This window comes from Pleurodeles waltl, chromosome 7 (assembly GCF_031143425.1).
Source record: "Pleurodeles waltl isolate 20211129_DDA chromosome 7, aPleWal1.hap1.20221129, whole genome shotgun sequence".
Classification (NCBI taxonomy): domain Eukaryota; kingdom Metazoa; phylum Chordata; class Amphibia; order Caudata; family Salamandridae; genus Pleurodeles; species Pleurodeles waltl.
The window spans coordinates 476,278,704-476,298,098 of NC_090446.1; the positions used below are offsets into that span (position 1 = coordinate 476,278,704).

Below are 19,395 nucleotides of genomic sequence, written 5' to 3' on the forward strand. Positions count from 1 at the left end.
TGATTATTATGGCAGTAATAAACAAATCTTTTCCATTTGTTTGCGTAACAATGTCTTGTAGTAGGTTTCCTGGCTTGTTTAATGACTTCCATACATTCTTGTGTAAGGTTTAGATGACCAAACTCTAAGACTTCAGGAGCCAGATTGCTAGATTAAGCGATGCTGGATTCGGGTGTCTGATCTGCTGATTGTGTCGAGTTAACAGATCTGATGTGTTTGGTAGTTTGATATGAGGTACTACTGACAGGTCTAGTAGTGTTGTATACCATGTTTGGCGAGCCCAGGTTGGTGCTATTAGTATTAGTTGAATTTGTTTGGACTCAATTTGTTTACTAAATAAGGAAGGAGTGGGAGGGGGGAAAAGCATAGGCAAATATCCCTGGCCAACTCATCCATAGCACATTGCCCTTGGACTGAGGGTGTGGATACCTGGACGCAAGGTTTTGGCATTTTGCGTTTTCCTATGTTGCGAATAGGTCTATTTCTGGTGTTCCCCAGCGTAGAAAGTAAGTTTGTAGTATCTGGGGATGAATTTCCCATTCGTGTGTCTGTTGGTGAGTTCGACTGAGATTGTCGGCCAACTGGTTCTGAATCCCTGGGATGTATTGTGCTATTAGGCGAATGTGATTGTGAATCACCCAATGCCAAATCCTCTGTGCTAAGAGACACAGTTGTGACGAGTGTGTCCCTCCTTGTTTGTTTATGTAATACATTGTTGTCATGTCTGTTTTGACAAGAATGTGTTTGTGGACTATTAGCAGATGAAATGCTTTCAATGCTAGAAAAACTGCTAATAGCTCAAAATGATTTATATGCAGTTGCCTTTGTTGAACGTCCCATTATCCCTGTATACTGTGCTGGTTGAGGTGTGCTCCCCACCCTATCAGGGAAGCATCTGTTGTGATCGCGTATTGAGGCACTGGGTCTTGGAATGGCCGCCCTTGGTTTAAATTTATAGGATTCCACCATTGAAGCGAGAAGTGTGTTTGGCGGTCTATCAACACTAGATCTTGAAGTTGACCCTGTGCTTGTGTCCATTGTGTTGCTAGACACTGTTATAAGGGTTGCATGTGTAGTCTCGCGTTTGGGACAATGGCTATGCATGAAGACATCATGCCTAGGAATTTCATTACAAACCTTACTTGATAGTGTTGGTTTGGGTACATGTTTAGTATTACATTTTGGAAGGTTTGTACCATTTGTGGACTTGAAGTGGCAATCCCCTTTTGTGTGTTGATTGTTGCTCCTAAGTATTGTTGTATTTGACACAGTTGTAGATGTGATTTTTGGTAGTTTATAGAGAACCCTAGTTTGTGAAGGGTTTCTATGACGTATTTTGTGTGTAGAAGACATTGTTGCTGAGTGCTGGTTTTTATTAACCAATCGTCTAAGTAAGGGAATACGTGCATGTGCTGTCTCCTGATGTGAGCGGCTACTACTGCAAGGCATTTTGTGAATACCCTTGGGGCTGTTACGCCGAATGGTAAGACCTTGAATTGGTAATGCACGCCTTGGATTACAAACCTTAAATATTTCCTGTGTGAAGGATGTATGGGTATGTGGAAATAAGCATCCTTGAGATCTAATGTTGACATGTAGTCCTGTTGTTTGAGCAAGGGAATCACGTCTTGAAGTGTCACCATGTGAAAGTGATCTGATTTGATGTAAAGGTTCAGTGTTCTGAGGTCTAATATGGGTCTCACCGTTTTGTCTTTTTTTGGAATTAGGAAACACAGGGAGTAAACACCTGTTCCTTTTTGATGGTTGGGTACTAGTTCTATAGCCTCTTTTTGTAACAATGCTTGGACTTCTAGTTGTAACAGGTCTAAGTGTTGTTTGGTCATATTGTGTGCTCTTGGAGGAACATTTGGTGGCAAATGTAGGAATTCTATGCAATAACCATGTTGGATAATGGCTAGGACCCACGCGTCCGTAGTTATGTGTTCCCAGTTGTGGTAATAATCTGTAAGTCTCCCCCCCACTGGTGTTGTGTGGTGGGGGTTTGTGACATTGAAGTCACTGTTTGGTTTGTGAGGTTTTTGGACTCTGGAATTTCCCTCTTGTTTTAGGGAACTGTCCACCTCTACATTATCCTCGAAAACCTCCCCTCTGATACTGGCCCCGATATGTGGGTCTGACTTGTGAGGTGTAAGGCTCTGTGGTTTGGGCCCGAAACCCCCCTCTAAAGTGTGGCTTCCTAAAAGTGCCTCTGCTCTGTGGGGAGTAGAGCGCGCCCATGGCTTTGGCCTTGTCCGTGTCTTTTTTCAGTTTTTCTATCGCTGTATCCACCTCCGGCCCAAACAATTGTTGTTCGTTGAAAAGCATATTCAGCACAGCCTGCTGGATTTCTGGCTTAAATCCGGAGGTTCGTAACCATGCGTGTCTTCGAATGGTTACTGTCATGTTCACTATCCTCGCCGCCATGTCTGCTGAGTCCATAGCCGACCTTATTTGGTTGTTCGAGATAGCTTGGCCCTCCTCAACAACCTGATGGGCACGTTTGTGGAACTCTTTGGGAAGGTGCTGAATGAGATGTTGCATTTCATCCCAATGTGCCCTGTCGTATCGTGCCAGAGCTTGCGAATTGGCAATTCGCCATTGATTGGCTGCCTGTGCTGCCACCCTTTTGCCTGCTGTATCGAATTTCCAACTTTCTTTGTCAGGCGGTGGTGCGTCTCCAGAAGTTTGTGAGTTCGCCCTTTTCCGGGCTGCTCCTACTACCACCGAATCAGAAGTTAACTGTTGTGTGATATACACAGGGTCGCTAGGGGGAGGTTTATATTTCTTCTCCACCCTAGGCGTGATGGCTCTGCCTTTGACCGGTTCCTGAAACACTTGTTTGGCGTGTTTTAGCATGCCTGGCAGCATTGGCAAGCTTTGGTATTGGCTGTGCGTAGATGAGAGGGTGTTGAACAAAAAATCGTCCTCTATGGGTTCTGCAGGCAATGCTACATTATGAAATGTAGCTGCCCTTGAAACCACCTGCATGTATGCGGTGCTGTCCTCAGGAGGTGACGGCCTTGCCGGGTAGCAATCAGGACTATAGTCAGAGACCGGTGCATCATAAAAATCCCATGCATCCGGGTCATCTTGGCTCATCACTGTGTGTGTTGGTGACTGCATCATTGGGGGGGTGTTGCTACCGGGGACAAATGTGGCGATTGTGTTGGCGATTGCTGTGGCGAGAAACGTGGTGGTGTCTTTTCTTTAGCCACTTTCGCCTTTGGCTGCATTTCCGCCTCCTGGAATGCGAGCTTGCGCTTCATCTTTATTGGAGGAAGAGTTCTGATTCTCCCCGTGTCCTTTTGTATATGCAGCCTACTCTGGGTATGGTCTGGCTCTCCCATGCCCAGTTCTTGTTCAAACCGGTGACCTTGTAATTGTTTTGAAAGGTCTTGTCACTCTGTATAGGAGCCTTGTTTCGGCTCCGAGGCCGCATGTTTCGGCACCGAAATCATTCGATAGTCTTTTTTGGCTCCGAGGAAACCTTTTTGACTTTCGGAGTGCCGAACTCTCGGTGCCAAGTCTGTTCGGAGCCGGTATCTCAACCAGAGTCGGATGTCTTCGGCGGCTGGGAGGCCTTTTTCAGTGCCGATGTTTGGTCACCGTATTTTCAGGTTAAGCCCTTGCCTGTTGGCGGTGGAGTCCCCTTGGCCTTCATTATCTTTGTGTGAGTTTTTACCGGGGCTGGTTTACTCACGGTTTGTTGCGTCTTCAGCTGGTCAGTCTCGGACTTGTCCGAGTCCGAATCTCGAATGGAGAATCTCTCCTCTTCTTCGACGTCGGTGTGTCCGGCCGGTGTCAATGCCATCTGGAGTCTTCTTGCTCTTCTATCCCTCAGTGTTTTCTTGGATCAAAATGCTTGACAGGCCTCGCAAGTATCCTCTTTGTGTTCGGGAGACAAACACAGTTTACAGACCAAGTGTTGGTCTGTATAAGGATACTTAGCGTGGCAGTTGGGGCAGAAGCGGAAGGGGGTCCGGTCCATGAGGTTTGAAGATGGACGCGGACGGGCCGACCATGCCCCGCCGAGGAGTGGAAGCCCCAAAGGGCCGCCAGAGATCTTCTTTCTTCGGAGTCGATGTGCTAGCACTAACCAGACACTGAGCGCAAACAATACAGTCGAATTTTCCGATAACTATCTTTTCCGAACCGAAATACGGAGCGAAGAGGAACACGTCCGAACCCGATGGCGGAAAGAAAACAATCTAAGATGGAGTCGACGCCCATGCGCAATGGAGCCGAAAGGGAGGAGTCCCTCGGTCTCGTGACTCGAAAAGACTTCTTCGAAGAAAAACAACTTGTAACACTCCGAGTCCAACACTAGATGGCCTGCTGACCACTCCATAAGCTGCTATGAGGACCTCTGATTCCCGAACTAAAAACCCTGTTCAACTCAATAGATACTAAGGATATGGGGATTCCTCCTGTGTGGTACGAAGCTACAATTGTGGCCATTTTGAAGCCTAATAAGGACCCAAAAAGGACAAAGTCCTACAGTCTAATTTAAGTTTTTACCAGATTTATAGCTAGAAAAGTGGCAGGTGTTCTCTACCATTATTTAGATTTTTTCCATGGAAGAAAATTGGTTACTTACTTGTAACTGTGGTTCTCCAGTATTGGTATCTTTCATAAATCCACATGCTTGAATCATCCCTGTCGTCGAGGTGGGAGCCTCACGGTAACTTCAAATACATATAGCAGTAAGTGTAACACACTAGGCCCTAATAGGCACTGTTCTAGACTATCCATGTTCTTTTATAAAAAAAAAGAAATTAAAAAAACTTGAGCTACAGCCAATCAGGCGTCAACACCCTCTAGAACACTCCCAACAGAGGCTGTTTCCCTCAGATTTTCTAGTACAAGTGTGAAGCAGAAAGTTCATTTATAAGGGGAGCCTCTGTGGGGACGAGGGTGGGTCGCATGTGAATCTATGAAAGATACCAATACAGGAGAACCACAGTTACAGGTAAGTAACCAATTTTCTTCTCCAGTATTGGATCTTTCATAGATTCACATGCTTGAATTAGGGTAGCGAGCAGTAATATTGTTTAACTAGGTAATAGCTGTATAATAATAATAATAATAATAATAATAATAATAATGAGTAATTCTACTCCTATCTAATATTAGATAGCAATACATCAATATTTCCAGGAAGATAACTATAATAACGATAATCATAATCATCAACACCACAATAAATTTCAAGCTAATTATAGTAACAGTTATCATTCTAACCAGAAAAATTTACATTGACCAGATTAAGGAAACGTAGTTCACATACCCTTTAAGTGGAAGGTGGGATGACCGGAGAGGCTCACCTTAACGGAATAGATGCCTCAGCACTGCTTGCCCAACTGCCGTGTCCATTTTATTCGTGTCTTCGAGACAGTAGTGCCTTGTGAATGTATGCTAGCTGGACCATGTGGCCGCTCTGCAAATGTGCTGCAAGGGCACTCCCACGAAGAGTGCAGCTGACGTGGCCACCACCTTTGTAGAGTGGGCTCTAACCTTGTTGTGGAGCGTCTTTCTGGCCTGGGCATGACAGAATTGTATTGCTAGCCCGATCCACCTGGCAATAGTCTGTTTAGATACCGGGGAACCCTTCCTCGCATCCCCAAAGGCTACAAATAACTGATTTGATTTTCGGATGTCCTGTGTTCTTTGGAGATAAAATTTCAAACACCTCTTAATATCCAGATAGTACAATGCTTTTTCTGCTACTGTCTGTGGGTTAGGAAAAAAAGTTTGCAAAATCACTGGCTCATTCAAATGGAAATTTGAGGATACCTTCGGAATATATTTAGGATTTGTCCTGAGAATTACCGCATTTGGGGTGAATTGAAGAAAAGGCTCTCTGATGGTGAAGGCTTGTATGTCACTTACTCTTTTAGCTGAAGTAAGGGCCAGAAACAGCGCAGTCTTAAAAGAGATAAATTTCAGTTCAGCCCTGTGGACTGGCTTGAAAGGGGCTTTCATGAGTTGTCCAAATACCACGTTTAGGGACCGTAACGGTGGGGGTTTACGCACCAGTGGAAAAACTCGAAAAAGACCCCTAAGAAATTGTTTCACAATCCTACTAGATTGTAACGAGGCAGTGTTCTGAGATCAGCGGTATCTTGAAATTGCTGCTACATGCACTCGAATGGAGGAATATGAAAGCCCAGATTTTGCCATGTGTAACAAATAAGGAAGTACCTGCTCCGGGGGCGAAGAGATAGGATGGACTCCTTCTGCAGCATACCAGAAACAAAAACGCTTCCATTTAAGCCTATAAGTCTTATTGGTGGTGTCCGCCATAGCCTTGGCTAGTATTGCCCTACATTCTGGTGAGATGTCTAAAGTGGCGTATTCATTGCATTCAGGAGCCAGGCCGACAAGTATAGATTTGAAGGATCCGGATGACTGACCTGATCCTGGTGCATGGTCAACAGGGTTAGCGTCTGTCTGAGTAGAACATGTGGCTGTTCCGAAAACATGAGTTCTGTGAACCACACCTGCCTGGGCCACCTGGGTGCTACTAGCAGGAGGCGAATTCCTTCCGTCTTCATCTTGCTGATCACCCTGGGGATGAGTGGGATCGGAGGAAAAGCATAGGCATAGACCCCTGACCATCTCATCAAAAACGCATTCCCCCACGACCCTTTTTGGGAAAGCCAGCTTGTGTAATATGGGCATCTCTTATTCTCGTATGTGGCAAATAGATCGAGATTTGGTCTGCCCCACATCCGAAAGAGTTGGTCGAGAACTTTTTGATCGAGCTCCCATTCGTGATACGGGATAACCTTCCTGCTCAGAGTGTCTGCTAGGACGTTGGTCTGCCCTGACATGTGCTCCGCCTTCAGAGACATGTTGTTTCTTATAGCCCACTTACAAATGTTCTGAGCTTGTTGTGAGAGCTGTAAGGACTTTTTGCCGCCCTGTTTGTTTAGGTAAAACATGCTTGTGGTATTATCCTCCTGATCAGAACATCAGAATTTCTAAATCTTGGTAAAAAAAGCCTTTAGAGCCAGATCTATTGCTTTGAGCTCCAGCTAGTTTAGGAGTTTGTCCTTTTGAGTCCAGGACCCACTTATTCGTAGATCCTGACGGTGGGCACCCCATCCCTCGAGGTATGTATCTGTTTTTACTATGTAGCGCAGTACTTGTGGAAGAAATGTGAGGCCGCTGGACAAGTTGGTCGGTCTCGCCCACCAAGACATGGCATCTCACATTGCTGGTGTGATGAGAATTTGATCCTCGAAGTAGCCCTGCACCTGAAGCCACTGAGCATCCAGTTGCTCCTGTAGAGGTTGCATACGTAGACAGCAATTTGGGATCAGCGGAATACATGACGTGCGCATTCCCATTAATGACTTGTAAGTTCGAACTGAAACCAACTTTTTTGTTGATAGCTTGTGGGCCAAGCTGGACAGCTTTTGTTTTCTCTCTTGAGATGGGTATGCCTTGCTTTGTATTGTATCCAGTAATGACCCCAAGAAATTCAGTTTCTGCGTGGGGTGAACGTGTGGCTTGCAATAATTGATGGTAAGACCGAGATCCTCAAACAACTGGAGGCAAGCGGTGTATGGTCTACCACCTGAGCTCTTGAGGATGCCTTGATGAGCCAGTCGTCGTGATTGGGAAAAACGTGCATGCCCAACTGGCATAGCTGAGCTGCTACTGGAGCCAACATCTTTGTAAACATTCTGGGGGCTGACTTTAATCCAAAAGGGAGGACACGAAACTGCAGATGCATACCAGCTACCCTGAACCTGAGAAATTTGCGATAGTTTCGATGTATTGGGATGTGGAAATCCGCATCTTGGAGGTCACGTAATCTCCTGAATTAAAGAGGCGTAGGATGTCCTGTAGCGTTACCGTATGGAACGGCTGCTTCTTCAGGAACTTGTTTAAGGATCTTAAGTCTAGAATAGGGCCCCAATCTCCTGAAGGCTTCTCTACTAGAAAGAAACGTGAATAGAATCCGTGGTTCCTGTGAAGAGTGGGAACAAGTTCTACTGCTCCTTTGCGCAACGTCACATGCACTTCTTTAAGGAGTTGTTTTAATCGTGGAGGTGGCGGATCTGACGGAGGGATATTTGGTATTTCTGTATGAACTCCAGAGTATGCCCCTTGGCCACTATATCCAGCACCCACTTGTTGGATGTTATGCTTGACCACCGAAGGAAGTGACGAGTGATGCAACACCCAATTTTTGACATCTGGGTAGTGTTGGTAGCTGGCATGGGTGTCCGGTCATTGCTTTATGCCCGTATCTCTGCCACGGGCAACGGATCGTCCCTTTGCGGGGTGTCTATACGAAGCGGTAGGTGGCAACTGATAGTGCTGCTGATGCTGTCCGTACTGTGGTCGTAGTCGTACTGGAGAGGACTGGTACTGTGGTCTGTACTGCTGGAAACCACCACGAAAGGAGTAACTTCCTCTGCCCCTCGCACCTCGAAATGGCTGTTTCTTGTACTGTAACGTACCAAGGGATTTCGCCGTATCTGTATCGGCCTTTATGGATTGTAGCATCTCATCCACATGCTTCCTGAAGAGGCTTTCCCCATCAAACGCCATGCCCAGAATTCTACTCTGAACTTCCGGGCAAAAGGAAGTAGATTTCAGCCACCCCTGCCTACGAAAGACCGCTGCACCTGCTAGCTGCCTGAAACCTATCAGTGAAATGTCAATTGCACAATCTATGACCTCGGCTGCGATCCGCTCACCCTCCTATAACACCTTCTTTGACTCCAGTTTGGCATTCTCAGGCAAAAGGTCTATATAAGAAGACATGTCTGCCCACATTTGGCTCTCATACCTGCCCATGATTGCCAACGAGTTAGCCGCCTTCACTGTAATCGCTGCCACAAAGGAGAATCTCTTCCTGATGTCATCCAAACACCGCCCCTCTCTGTCTGGGGGTTATGTGATTGGCGTTGAAGGATTCTTTGAGCGACGTTGCGCCGCCTGAGATATGACAGAATCCAGCTTTGGTTGGGTTACTAAGCAGGCTGGAGTGTTTTCCAGGGCTTTATATTTCTTTTCCAGCCACGGCATCTGGGAAGCTAGTGTAGCAGGATTTTTTATCGCCTTCAATCCTTCCTGACATAAAAAATCCATTATAGGAATAGCCCTAACCGGCTTCTTTGATGGCTCTTTAAAGTCGTATGGGAAACAATCTGTTTCGTGGGAAATATTGGGTAGCTCAAATCTTCTGCCCGCTCTTTCCATTAAATAATGGAAGCCCCCTATGTCCTCCGGGGGTGAGTCCACGGGTCCTGCTGGTGGTGGCGACAGTGTAGGGATGAGGTATTCATCCCGCTCACTAGGAGTTGTCTCCTGTATCTCACCTTCTCTCTCCTCGTCTGTGGAGTTATGATCATCCTGCTGTGGTTAAACAAACTGAATGTTTCTGTGTGGCGCCCCCGGATGACTAGGGACTGGGGTCTGCAGATCCATCTGCGGATTGTACGGCCTGGACGGAGTCGCCAGTAGTGATGGCGAAAATCTTTGATAGTAATCCTGCAACATACGCTGGAGGTCCGACACCAAAGATCTAGGCATGGGAAAAGAAGCCTGTCTCAAACGTGGGTTATGAGAGATCCGGTTGGACTCAAGCTGACGAATAGGTGTGCTGCTCTTGTCCATCATCGTCATCCAGGTCCTCGCATTTGACATGGAGTTGTGACGGACTACTGGCTGCACCAAACATCCCCTCATCCTGAGAACACGTCGTCGTCATCATCCAAGAGATGCTGAGGAGGATACAGCAACACCTTGCTTGGGGAGGTATGCATCGGGAGGATTGGAGATGTCTTCTCTCCCACGGTAATGAAAGAAAGAGGAAGGAATCTTGCCGAGTCTTGCTGAGCCATGAAATCCCCTGAAGATGGTGTTGTCGTCGACGGTTGCGCCGACGAAACTGCCATCTGCGCCGACAGTTCTCCAGTTGATGTCCTTGTCAGCGGAGTTTTCATCGTAGAAGGTTCTTCCCCCGTCGACTGTTTCTTCCTCAACGGTGTCGACCGTTCCCTCGTCGACGGTACTGTCATCAAAAGTATACTCTGAGACGGTACCTTCTTCGCCCTAGTCATGTGGTGTTTTGTCGACGGGAGTGCCACCGTTGACGGATGCAACAACGAGGCATCCGACCTCTCTCTCGTTGTCGACGTCTTCGTCGACGATGCCTTCTCGTAAATTTTTGCGGTAATGATAGCCGTTGATGAAAGTGGTGACGATGTAATAATCATAGGGGACACAGCTGTGGTAAACGTCGTCGTCGCAGTCGACACGGTCGACAGTATCGTCAACAGGCCTTTTTTTGGCAGAATCTGAGGAGAATCTTCCTTGTTCTTATCCCAGAAATAGGGACAGAGAGGCACTTTTTGCAGGTGCCTTTTTAACTCTAAAGGTGCGGTAGGCTCTGAGTGAACCTTTTGTGAGAGTTTTAAGTGGGTCTGATCCCAAGGCAGCACTCTGCTGACATTTATGTTTCTCTAAAGAGAGATATTTAGAGTTCATAGCCACCATTCTTGGAGGCTCTGTAGGCAGTTATTCCTCCCCTCCAGGCCTTTTTAGGGAGTGAGTAGTGTGTGATGAAGCTTCACTCTCATCAAAAGGATTCTCCATGAACTTCTGCTTTTGGAGCCACAACAAAAGTCTACCCTCTCGGTCTTTCAGGGTTTTATGACTGGCAGGAGTAGATGCATTTTTTGTGAGGGTCATCAATGTGAAGCCTTTTCCTCCCACAACTGCCACAGTCGCTGAAAAGTCCTTTTTTAGTTTGTTGGGACATTCTGTCCACTGAAAAGCTGAGTTCGCTGAGAGAAAATATTCCTGTCAGAAGAATAAACTGAGCAGAGCTCAAGGAGACTCCCTTGACAAGACGTGCAGTAGTAAATCTGAGGGAAACACCCTCTATTGGGAGTGTTCTAGAGGGTGTTGACGCCCGATTGGCTGTAGCTCAAGTTTGGTTCTTTTTTTTTTATAAAAGAACATGGATAGGCTATAACAGTGCATATTTGGGCCATTAGGGCCTAGTGTGTTACACTTACTGCTATATGTATTTGAAGTTACCATGAGGCTCCCACCTCGACAGCGGGGATAATTCAAGCATGTGAATCTATGAAAGATCCAATACTGGAGAAACAAGTAAACACGTTCACACATTTGCTGATTGGGGCAATAGATACCACAGAAATATTTGACATCCCTTTGACATTAGTGGCCCTTGATACCAGGAAGGCATTTGACAGGATCAACTGGGCCTATTTGGGAGAAGACCTTGAGAAGCTTGGATTTAACAAAGGTATTGTTACAACCCTAAAAGCTCCATTTGTGCATTATTTTCTTTGGGAACTTCACACTGATCTTTGATGTCTGTTCATTATTTATGTACTGAAAAAGTTCTAGGTTTTGAGGTGTAATGAATCACAATAAATAAGTAAAAGGTGCTGATGAGATACTTATGTTGTCAACTGGTTACCGATCTTGAGAAAAACAAAACATGCATATGATTATCATATTTTAAAATACTGCCATTTCCAAGACATATGTGAAGTAGATCTCCACCCCATTAAGGTGACTAAAGCTGTGCACTTTGGCTCCTGGGGCTTTGTAGTTGGCGATAATCACATGACTGCTCAATATAATAAATTTGGTCTATTCACTCTTCCGATCAAGCACCAATGTTTATTCCAGTCACCTGCTGAGCTGCGATCTACTACTGGATGAGTTTTAGTGGCTAAAACAAAGGCTAAACTTCTTTCTTGAAGAGTTTGCAAGAGGTAAGTTGGTTTTGTGTGTGTAATGGGAAGATTGCGTGAATATTGAGCTCGGCGTTTCATCTGCTTAGGTTTATATTTTAGTATTGGTATAAGTATTTGCATTCTGCACAGTGTAAATTCATACTCCCACAGTGTGAATTCTGTCAGCTTATATTCACACTTTCAGGTATTTAAGGTTGTCTTCTCATTCTGTGTTCTCTTATTGTTTCCCAACTTGCAGCATTTCAAGTAAGGGTTGGTGGGTGGTGGCTATGAAGGTCAGGGAGTTAGATGCTGCCCTGGGTGCCTTTGGAAAGAGGGGCTGTTTCAGGGCTTCATTGCAGCGGAAAGGATCTAGGGCTGGGTTGTCGCTCTATGGAGCTATGTGGCTGCACGTGGTGAGGCACAGGCGCCGATAGAGTTACGCGCTCGTGGGTCGCTCCTCTGCACATCTCTCTGGTTCTCTTCCAGTGTCAGGAGCAGTGAGGGAGGAGCGTTCAGCAGAGCGGGCCACTTTGAGATGCCAGTCAGTGAGCGACACAGGCTCGAAGCCCAGGATAGTTTAGGGTAGGCAAGTTTGCTTTTTGGGAAACAGTGAGCCTGGCCACAATATCACAGGGGTGTAGGTTCAACACTTGAGTATTACTATCCCAAGCCTTCTGCTGACCATTGGCCTCCAACAGCTAATATAGACACAGGGCTTGTGTGTCAGAGTTTATTCTCCAGATTAAAGAAATAAGGTGATCCTGAAGAGCAAATTAGGGCCACATTTCTCTACTGGTGATAAAATCTATGTCTCCGAGTATGGGAATCCTAAAATGTTATAAGCATTAAGACATAAGTCCTAACCTGTAAGAAGATTTTATCCACCACCACTTGTGTTTATTTTTTTGATTTCCCATTTTTGATTTTTTATTTGACATCACGCTGAGGACTAGCTCTCAGACAGCTAGGATGTCAAATTTCACCAGGAGATACCTTGATTTTTTTAAATTCTGCATTAGGCTGGAGAGAAATCCAGAGAGCCCATGGCCCTCGTTTTCCTCAAGTGAGTGATCTCCCCCAACTCTCCTGAGACAGTTTTCAGACTACTAAGAGTCTATATAGCTTTGTGGTTGCAGACAGCTGATTATACACATTTATATTCCTTGTTCACCCTACCTAGACAAAATCCTTAATGACACTGTATTGTGTCCTAGAAGGAGGCCCAGGTTTCCCTTACCCCCATACAGACATCTCATGCAATGCTGGTGCACAAAGCAAAAACTACAAAGGCAAAATTCTATTTAAGATGTGGATAAACCACATCCCTGTGATTTGTTTTTCAGCACACAAAACAATTAGCAACCACTGCATTTTTCAAAACACCTAAAACACAAGCAACAAACAATGATATTCAGAAGAAACAGAAATTGGAGAAAAAAAATCTACGTAAGAAAATATATAAATATCAGAAAGGAGTTCTAGTCAGGCATCTGAAACTACAGCCCCTCAAGCCTATATTAAACCAGCACCCCAGGACCAGATTGTTTTCCTACCCCTGAATACGGTGAACACAGCTGGGAAGTTAGTTCTCAATTAGATTTGTTACTAGTTAAAAACACTTCTTTCAAACTTGAAACAGGCACATAGATTTTAGTTTGATACTTGGTAAGACTGGATATACTATATTCTTTGGTATAATAGTTTGAATTGGTCAGCAGTAGCAGACTGGTTTGGAGGCGAACTTGATATCCATCTGAAAAAGATCCAACCACTGCAATACCACTGATTTTCGTATATAAATGGTCTTGGAATAACGTGCATTCTAAGCTACTACATAAACCCTACTCAACTTATTATGCCTTTAAGGAGTAGCACTGTTTGCTATCTTATGTTTATCCTAGTTAAAATATTAATGAAAATCATTTAACTAAATAAAATAAAAAATAAAAACACCAAATGGCAAACTATGCAAACTGGGCTCTTAATTGTAAATCCAACAGTAGTATGGACTCAAATCAGTAATCTACGTTCAGCTGCTTCATTTACATCTACCGCTCAGTATATTCTAAAAACATACTCCACCACTCAACACCAATTTAGTAGCTGCAAGCTATGTTGTTGAAGCTTCACTATTATACCCTACAAGAATGACCTAGTGGGGTGTCGAGCTATGCTTCAGACAAATACATAACAGTACGCCAAAGACTAAAAACCAACCTTCACTATGAAAAAATGCTTTTCAAGCTAGTTACACCACTTTGACACCAGAATAAAATTACCTTTAATGATTCATATCGCCTAACCAGACAACTGCCTTCATTACAAACCTAAGAAGACAATGCACTCTGATTGAGAACAATATGTGGTGAAGACAATACCTAATTCGATGCAGGTAATTCCCAGAGACCAAACATCTACTTTCCCATCATACTGGCCTTCATCCATGGCAAGGATCACTTCAGGGGCCATCCTGTGAAGAGGCACAAAATGAGAAATGAGCCAAGTGAAGATGAAGTGCACACAAGATGTAGCATTCCCATCAAGCCCCCCTATTTGTAAGTGTGTAGATGCAAGGGAAGAAAACAGCCACTTATATAGGAAAAGCAGAAATGACAGATCCTCACCAATATGGTGTTCCAACGAAGGAATTGGCAGGTGCAACAATGGAAGCAGAACCAAAATCTCCTAGCTTTACCAGGCCGGGTTCTGTTAGTAGGATGTTTCCAGCTTTCACGTCCCTGCAAGAAGAGATTGAGTATGACACTAGAAAGAATCTAAATGAGTAAGCCCAAAGGAATTTTTATGGAGGGCCAGTTGCTAAACACAACATTTAGGAAACGTACTGGAGAATTTGCAGTAGCAATTAAATCCATGCTTTTAAAATCAACTAATACAGCAAAAATGATCAGTATGCATTCTTGACACTGCAGTGTCCGAGGATGAACATCAACGAGACGGAACAGTAAAGTTGAGTGCTTGCAAAGCGACAAGCTCTACATCTGAGTATATCTGCTCTGATGCCCCAAGGCATCCAGTTCTTCGCCAGACAGGCACTGCGACATACGCTAATCTGACAAACCCATCCAGTCCTACAGGTGACAACAAACACTATGTAAATTAGTTAAGCCAGTGCAGCATTAGATGTGACAAGATTTGCGTCTGTGATGCAGTCCACTATGCCCATTCAGCCTTAAATAGGAAAAGTTAAGTGTGCCTCGTCTAGTTCTCTAAGCTGGTTCTTCTTGACAGAAAACTAGCGCATAAGAGCACAATGAATAACTAGCTACTTAATATTAAAGATCTTTCTGAAGGATTTCTTACAGAAACCTTATCTTGGACAGGAACTGGAAATTTTTCAATAGCTGGTCACCAGCATCAGGGAGTGTCACACAACAATGCCTGCAGCACTGTGAGAGCACAAGATGCGAAGTCAGAACCATTACAAAAGGAGTTTCATACATATTTCTGGGTTGCAGATTAAGAGATGCAAAGGGCAGAGAGAAACATAATAAGGATAAGTGAATACATCCTTAAGAGGGGAGGTGGATAGCTGGAAAGAAATCTATATGGGAGCTGAATTATATCAGAAGGGATGTAACCAAAGTAAATCATTCTGCTAATGTATGATGGTTCTGCAGATTCTTTGTATGGATCACAAGGGTAGAAGTACACAGCATAGATCCTAAAGCGTTTGAGAAATGTACTACTCAATTGGGCAAGGTCACGGTCAGTCAGGTCTAAACATTAATGTTTGATAAAATAATGTACAGAGCAGTAAGTAGTTAAACAGCAGATCTTCTGTATCTGTACACCTCTTAAAGAAGAAGTTGCAGCACCCCTAATGGAATGCACTCAAACTTTCTGGAGTTATTAATACTATTAGCAGGTTCAGAGCAGTGTTTCTAGTCCGAGATATTCCCTGGAAATCGTATCCTTTGACATGTATACATATTTTATTAACTTTAAAAGCAAAAAGAAGGTTATCAACTCCAAAAGACTGAGTTTGAAATATATAATGGCTCAAAGCTATCAGAAAAAAAAATAAACTAGGCCGTATGTCCTCATCTTTGGTCACCTGAGTAAGTGGATAAAAGGCAGAAAGAGAATTACCTAATTAAAGTAAAAATCTCAAGACATGTTGGAAAGCAAATAAACTAAGTTACTTGGTCTTGAAAAAGTGGTGAAAGAAGGAGAAGCTGATTGTGCTGCAACATTCCAAGCCATGGAATCACAAGTAGAAATGCTAACTTCCATAACAGGAATTCACATAACAGGAATGCAATGGTTCAAATGAAGGTCCTATAACAAACATAAGGAGTACGTTAAGGTCCTATGGTGGAACACTTTGGAAACCCTAGGTGTAGGAAGTTGGCTCTGTATATATTATTTCAAAGTAAGAAATAGTGTGCACAGAGTCCAAGGGTTCCCCTTAGAGGTAAGATAGTGGCAAAAGTAGATAATTCTAATGCTCTATTTTGTGGTAGCGTGGTCAAGCAGTAGGCTTATCAGAGGGTAGTGTTAAGCATTTGTTGTACACACACAGGCAATAAATAAGGAACACACACTCAAAGACTTACTCCAGGCCAATAGGTTTTTATATTGAAAAATATATTTTCTTAGGTTATTTTAAGAACCACAGGTTCAAGATTTATAAGTAATACTTTCAATGTAAGGTACTTCACTTAGATACTTTAGGAACTTTGAATAAAAGCAATATCATATGCAGTCTTTGTAAAAATGGCAATAAGCTATTTTCAAAGTGGACACGAGCAGGCACAGAAAGTACACACAGCGCACAGGGGCGGCCAGGTGCAGTGTGCAAACAGGCGTCGGGTTTTAGATTGAAAACAATGGGGGGACCCGGGGGTCACTTCAACAATGCAGGCAGGCACAGGGGGGGCTCCTTGGGGTAGCCACCACCTGGGCTAGGCAGAGGGTCGCCTGGGGGTCGCTCCTGCACTGGAGTTCGGTTCCTTCAGGTCCTGGAGGCTTCAGGTGCAGTGTTGGTTCCAGGCGTCGGGTCCCTTGTAACAGGCAGTCACAGTCAGGGGGAGCCTCTGGGTTCTCTCTGCAGGCGTCGCTGTGGGGGCTCGTCTCTGGTTACTCACAGGCTTGCAGTCGACGGGGAGTCCTCCCTGAGGTGTTTGTTTTCTGCAGGTCGAGCCGGGGGCGTCGGGTGCAGAGTGGAAAGTCTCACGCTTCCGGTGGGAAACGTGAAGTCTTTAAAGTTGCTTCTTTGTTGCAAAGAAGTTGCAGGATTTTGAACATAGCCGCTGTTCATGGGAGATTCTTGGTCCTTGGGTGCAGGGCAGTCCTCTGAGGCTTCAGAGGTCGCTGGTCCCTGTTAGAGGCGTCGCTGTTGCAGTTTTCTTTGAAGTTGGAAGACAGGCCAGTAGGGCTGGGGCCAAAGCATTTGTCGTCTCCGTCTTCTCTGCAGGGCTTCAGGTCAGCAGTCCTTTTTGTTAAGGTTGCAGGAATCTAGTTTCCTAGGTTCTGGGGTGCCCCTAAATACTCAATTTGGGGGGGGTGTTTAGGTCTGGGAGGGCAGTAGCCAATGGCTACTGTCCTTGAGGTTGGCTACACCCTCTTTGTGCCTCGCCCCTGTGGGGAGGGGGGCTCATCCCTAATTCTATTGGGGGAATCCTCCAAACTCAAGATGGAGGATTTCTCAAGGCAGGGGTCACCTCAGCTCAGGACACCTTAGGGGCTGTCCTGGTGGTGGGGGACTCCTCCTTGTTTTTCTCATTATCTCCTGCAGCCTTGCCGCCAAAAGTGGGAGCAGTGGCCGGAGGGGCGGGCATCTCCACTAGCTGGGATGCCCTGGGGCGCTGTAACAAAAGGGGTGAGCCTTTGAGGATCACCGTCAGGTGTTACAGTTCCTGCAGGGGGAGGTGAGAAGCACCTCCACCCAGTACAGGCTTTGTTTCTGGCCACAGAGTGACAAAGGCACTCTCCCCATGTGGCCAGCAACATGTCTGGTGTGTGGCAGGCTGGCAGAAACTGGTCGGCCTACACTGGAAGTAGGGTATGTTTTCAGGGGGAATCTCTAAGATGCCCTATGGGTGTATTTTACAATAAATTGTACACTGGCATCAGTGTGCATTTATTGCGCTGAGAAGTTTGATACCAAACTTCCCAGTTTTCAGTGTAGCCATTATGGAACTGTGGAGTTCGTGTTTGACAAACTCCCAGACCATATACTCTTATGGCTGCCCTGCACTTACAATGTCTAAGGTTTTGCTAAGACACTGTATGGTCAGAGTGCTCATGCACATATGCCCTCACCTGTGGTATAGTGCAGCCTGCCTTAGGGCTGAAAGGCCTGCTAGAGGGGTATCTTACCTATGCCACAGGCAGTGTGAGGTTGGAATGGCACTCTGAGGGAAGTGCCATGTCGACTTAGTCATTTTCTCCCCACCAGCACACACAAGCTGGCAAGCAGTGTGTCTGTGCTGAGTGAGGGGTCCCTAGGGTGGCATAAGACATGCTGCAGCCCTTAGAGACCTTCCCTGGCATCAGGTCCCTTGGTACCAGGGGGACCAGTTACAAGGGACTTACCTGGGTGCCAGGGTGTGCCAATTGTGGATGCAAAAGTACAGTTTAGGGAAAGAACACTGGTGCTGGGGCCTGGTTAGCAAGGTCCCAGCACACTTTCAAATCATAACTTAGCATCAGCAAAGGCAAAATGTCAGGGGGTAACCATGCCAAGGAGGCATTTCCTCACACTAGGTTACAACGAGGAACAAAGAATCTTGGGCAGGTGAAACCTACAAGCTGAAATCACAAACATGTTATCGTTTGATGGTTTCAATATTTACACCTTTCATTTTATGATTTATGATTAATCAAGTAATTGATAAATGGCATGAACCCGACAATCTGTAATAGCAAACCACTTTAGACACTGAAGACAAAGTCTTACAGGCTACAGTCTCCCCAGGATAACAGAATCCCCAGTACTGGAAGGAGGAAGGAGGGCTTGCAACTGTGAAGTTAGTCTGAATATCTCGGCTTCCAGACCTAATCCGTGCGGATTTCAAAGACATGAACCTAGTGGATTTTATATCTTTTGAACTATGCAATGAATGAAAGGTGAGAACAGAAAACCATAATCCTTCCGTGGGCAAATCCATGGATGAAACAAAAGCATTTCCTACAAACTTTCCTCTGTTCTAAGAAGTGACGATTCTACACTTTCTCTTCTGACATACTAAAAGGCAGTTCAATCTCTGGCTTTCAATAAATTCGAAACAAATGAGCCACTAATTCATTAATTAACATCCAGTTGAGATTTGTTGGCAATACCCTGGCCTAGAAGTTTGCCATTGTATTCTCTTCTCCGAAGCTGAGCAGGCGACAGAATCTACAAGTGGATTTCCTGCAGATGCAGATGGAAAAAAAAGTGCTAGCCTGATGGTCCTGAGAATACAGATCCCAGGTGTGTTTGCAACATACTGAATGTCAAGTTGTCTAGGTGTGCTCTCCAGAACCGCCTAGGTGCATCTGCCACTACAGAAACATGATGCCACAATTGAATGAATGGATTCCCTGTCGGTAGATGGGAAGATTTCGTCCCACTTAGATGCAATAAACGATTAATAAAAATAAAAAAACTTCTTATGTCTCTGTACATTTTGGTCTGCTGCGAATATAGAAA

General features: G+C 45.0%; 1 protein-coding gene across 8 annotated transcripts in view; it reads right to left on the reverse strand.

The window, feature by feature from the left end:
• Positions 1-19,395, reverse strand: part of TAOK2 (TAO kinase 2) — an 873,025-nt gene that overhangs the window by 468,742 nt on the left and 384,888 nt on the right. For all 8 annotated transcript variants that reach the window (XM_069244102.1, XM_069244103.1, XM_069244098.1 and 5 more), the window contains 2 exons: positions 14,363-14,476; positions 14,117-14,208 (listed from right to left, as the gene is read on the reverse strand). In XM_069244102.1, the coding sequence (XP_069100203.1) occupies positions 14,117-14,208; positions 14,363-14,476 (206 nt within the window). The remainder of the gene's footprint in view (positions 1-14,116; positions 14,209-14,362; positions 14,477-19,395) is intronic.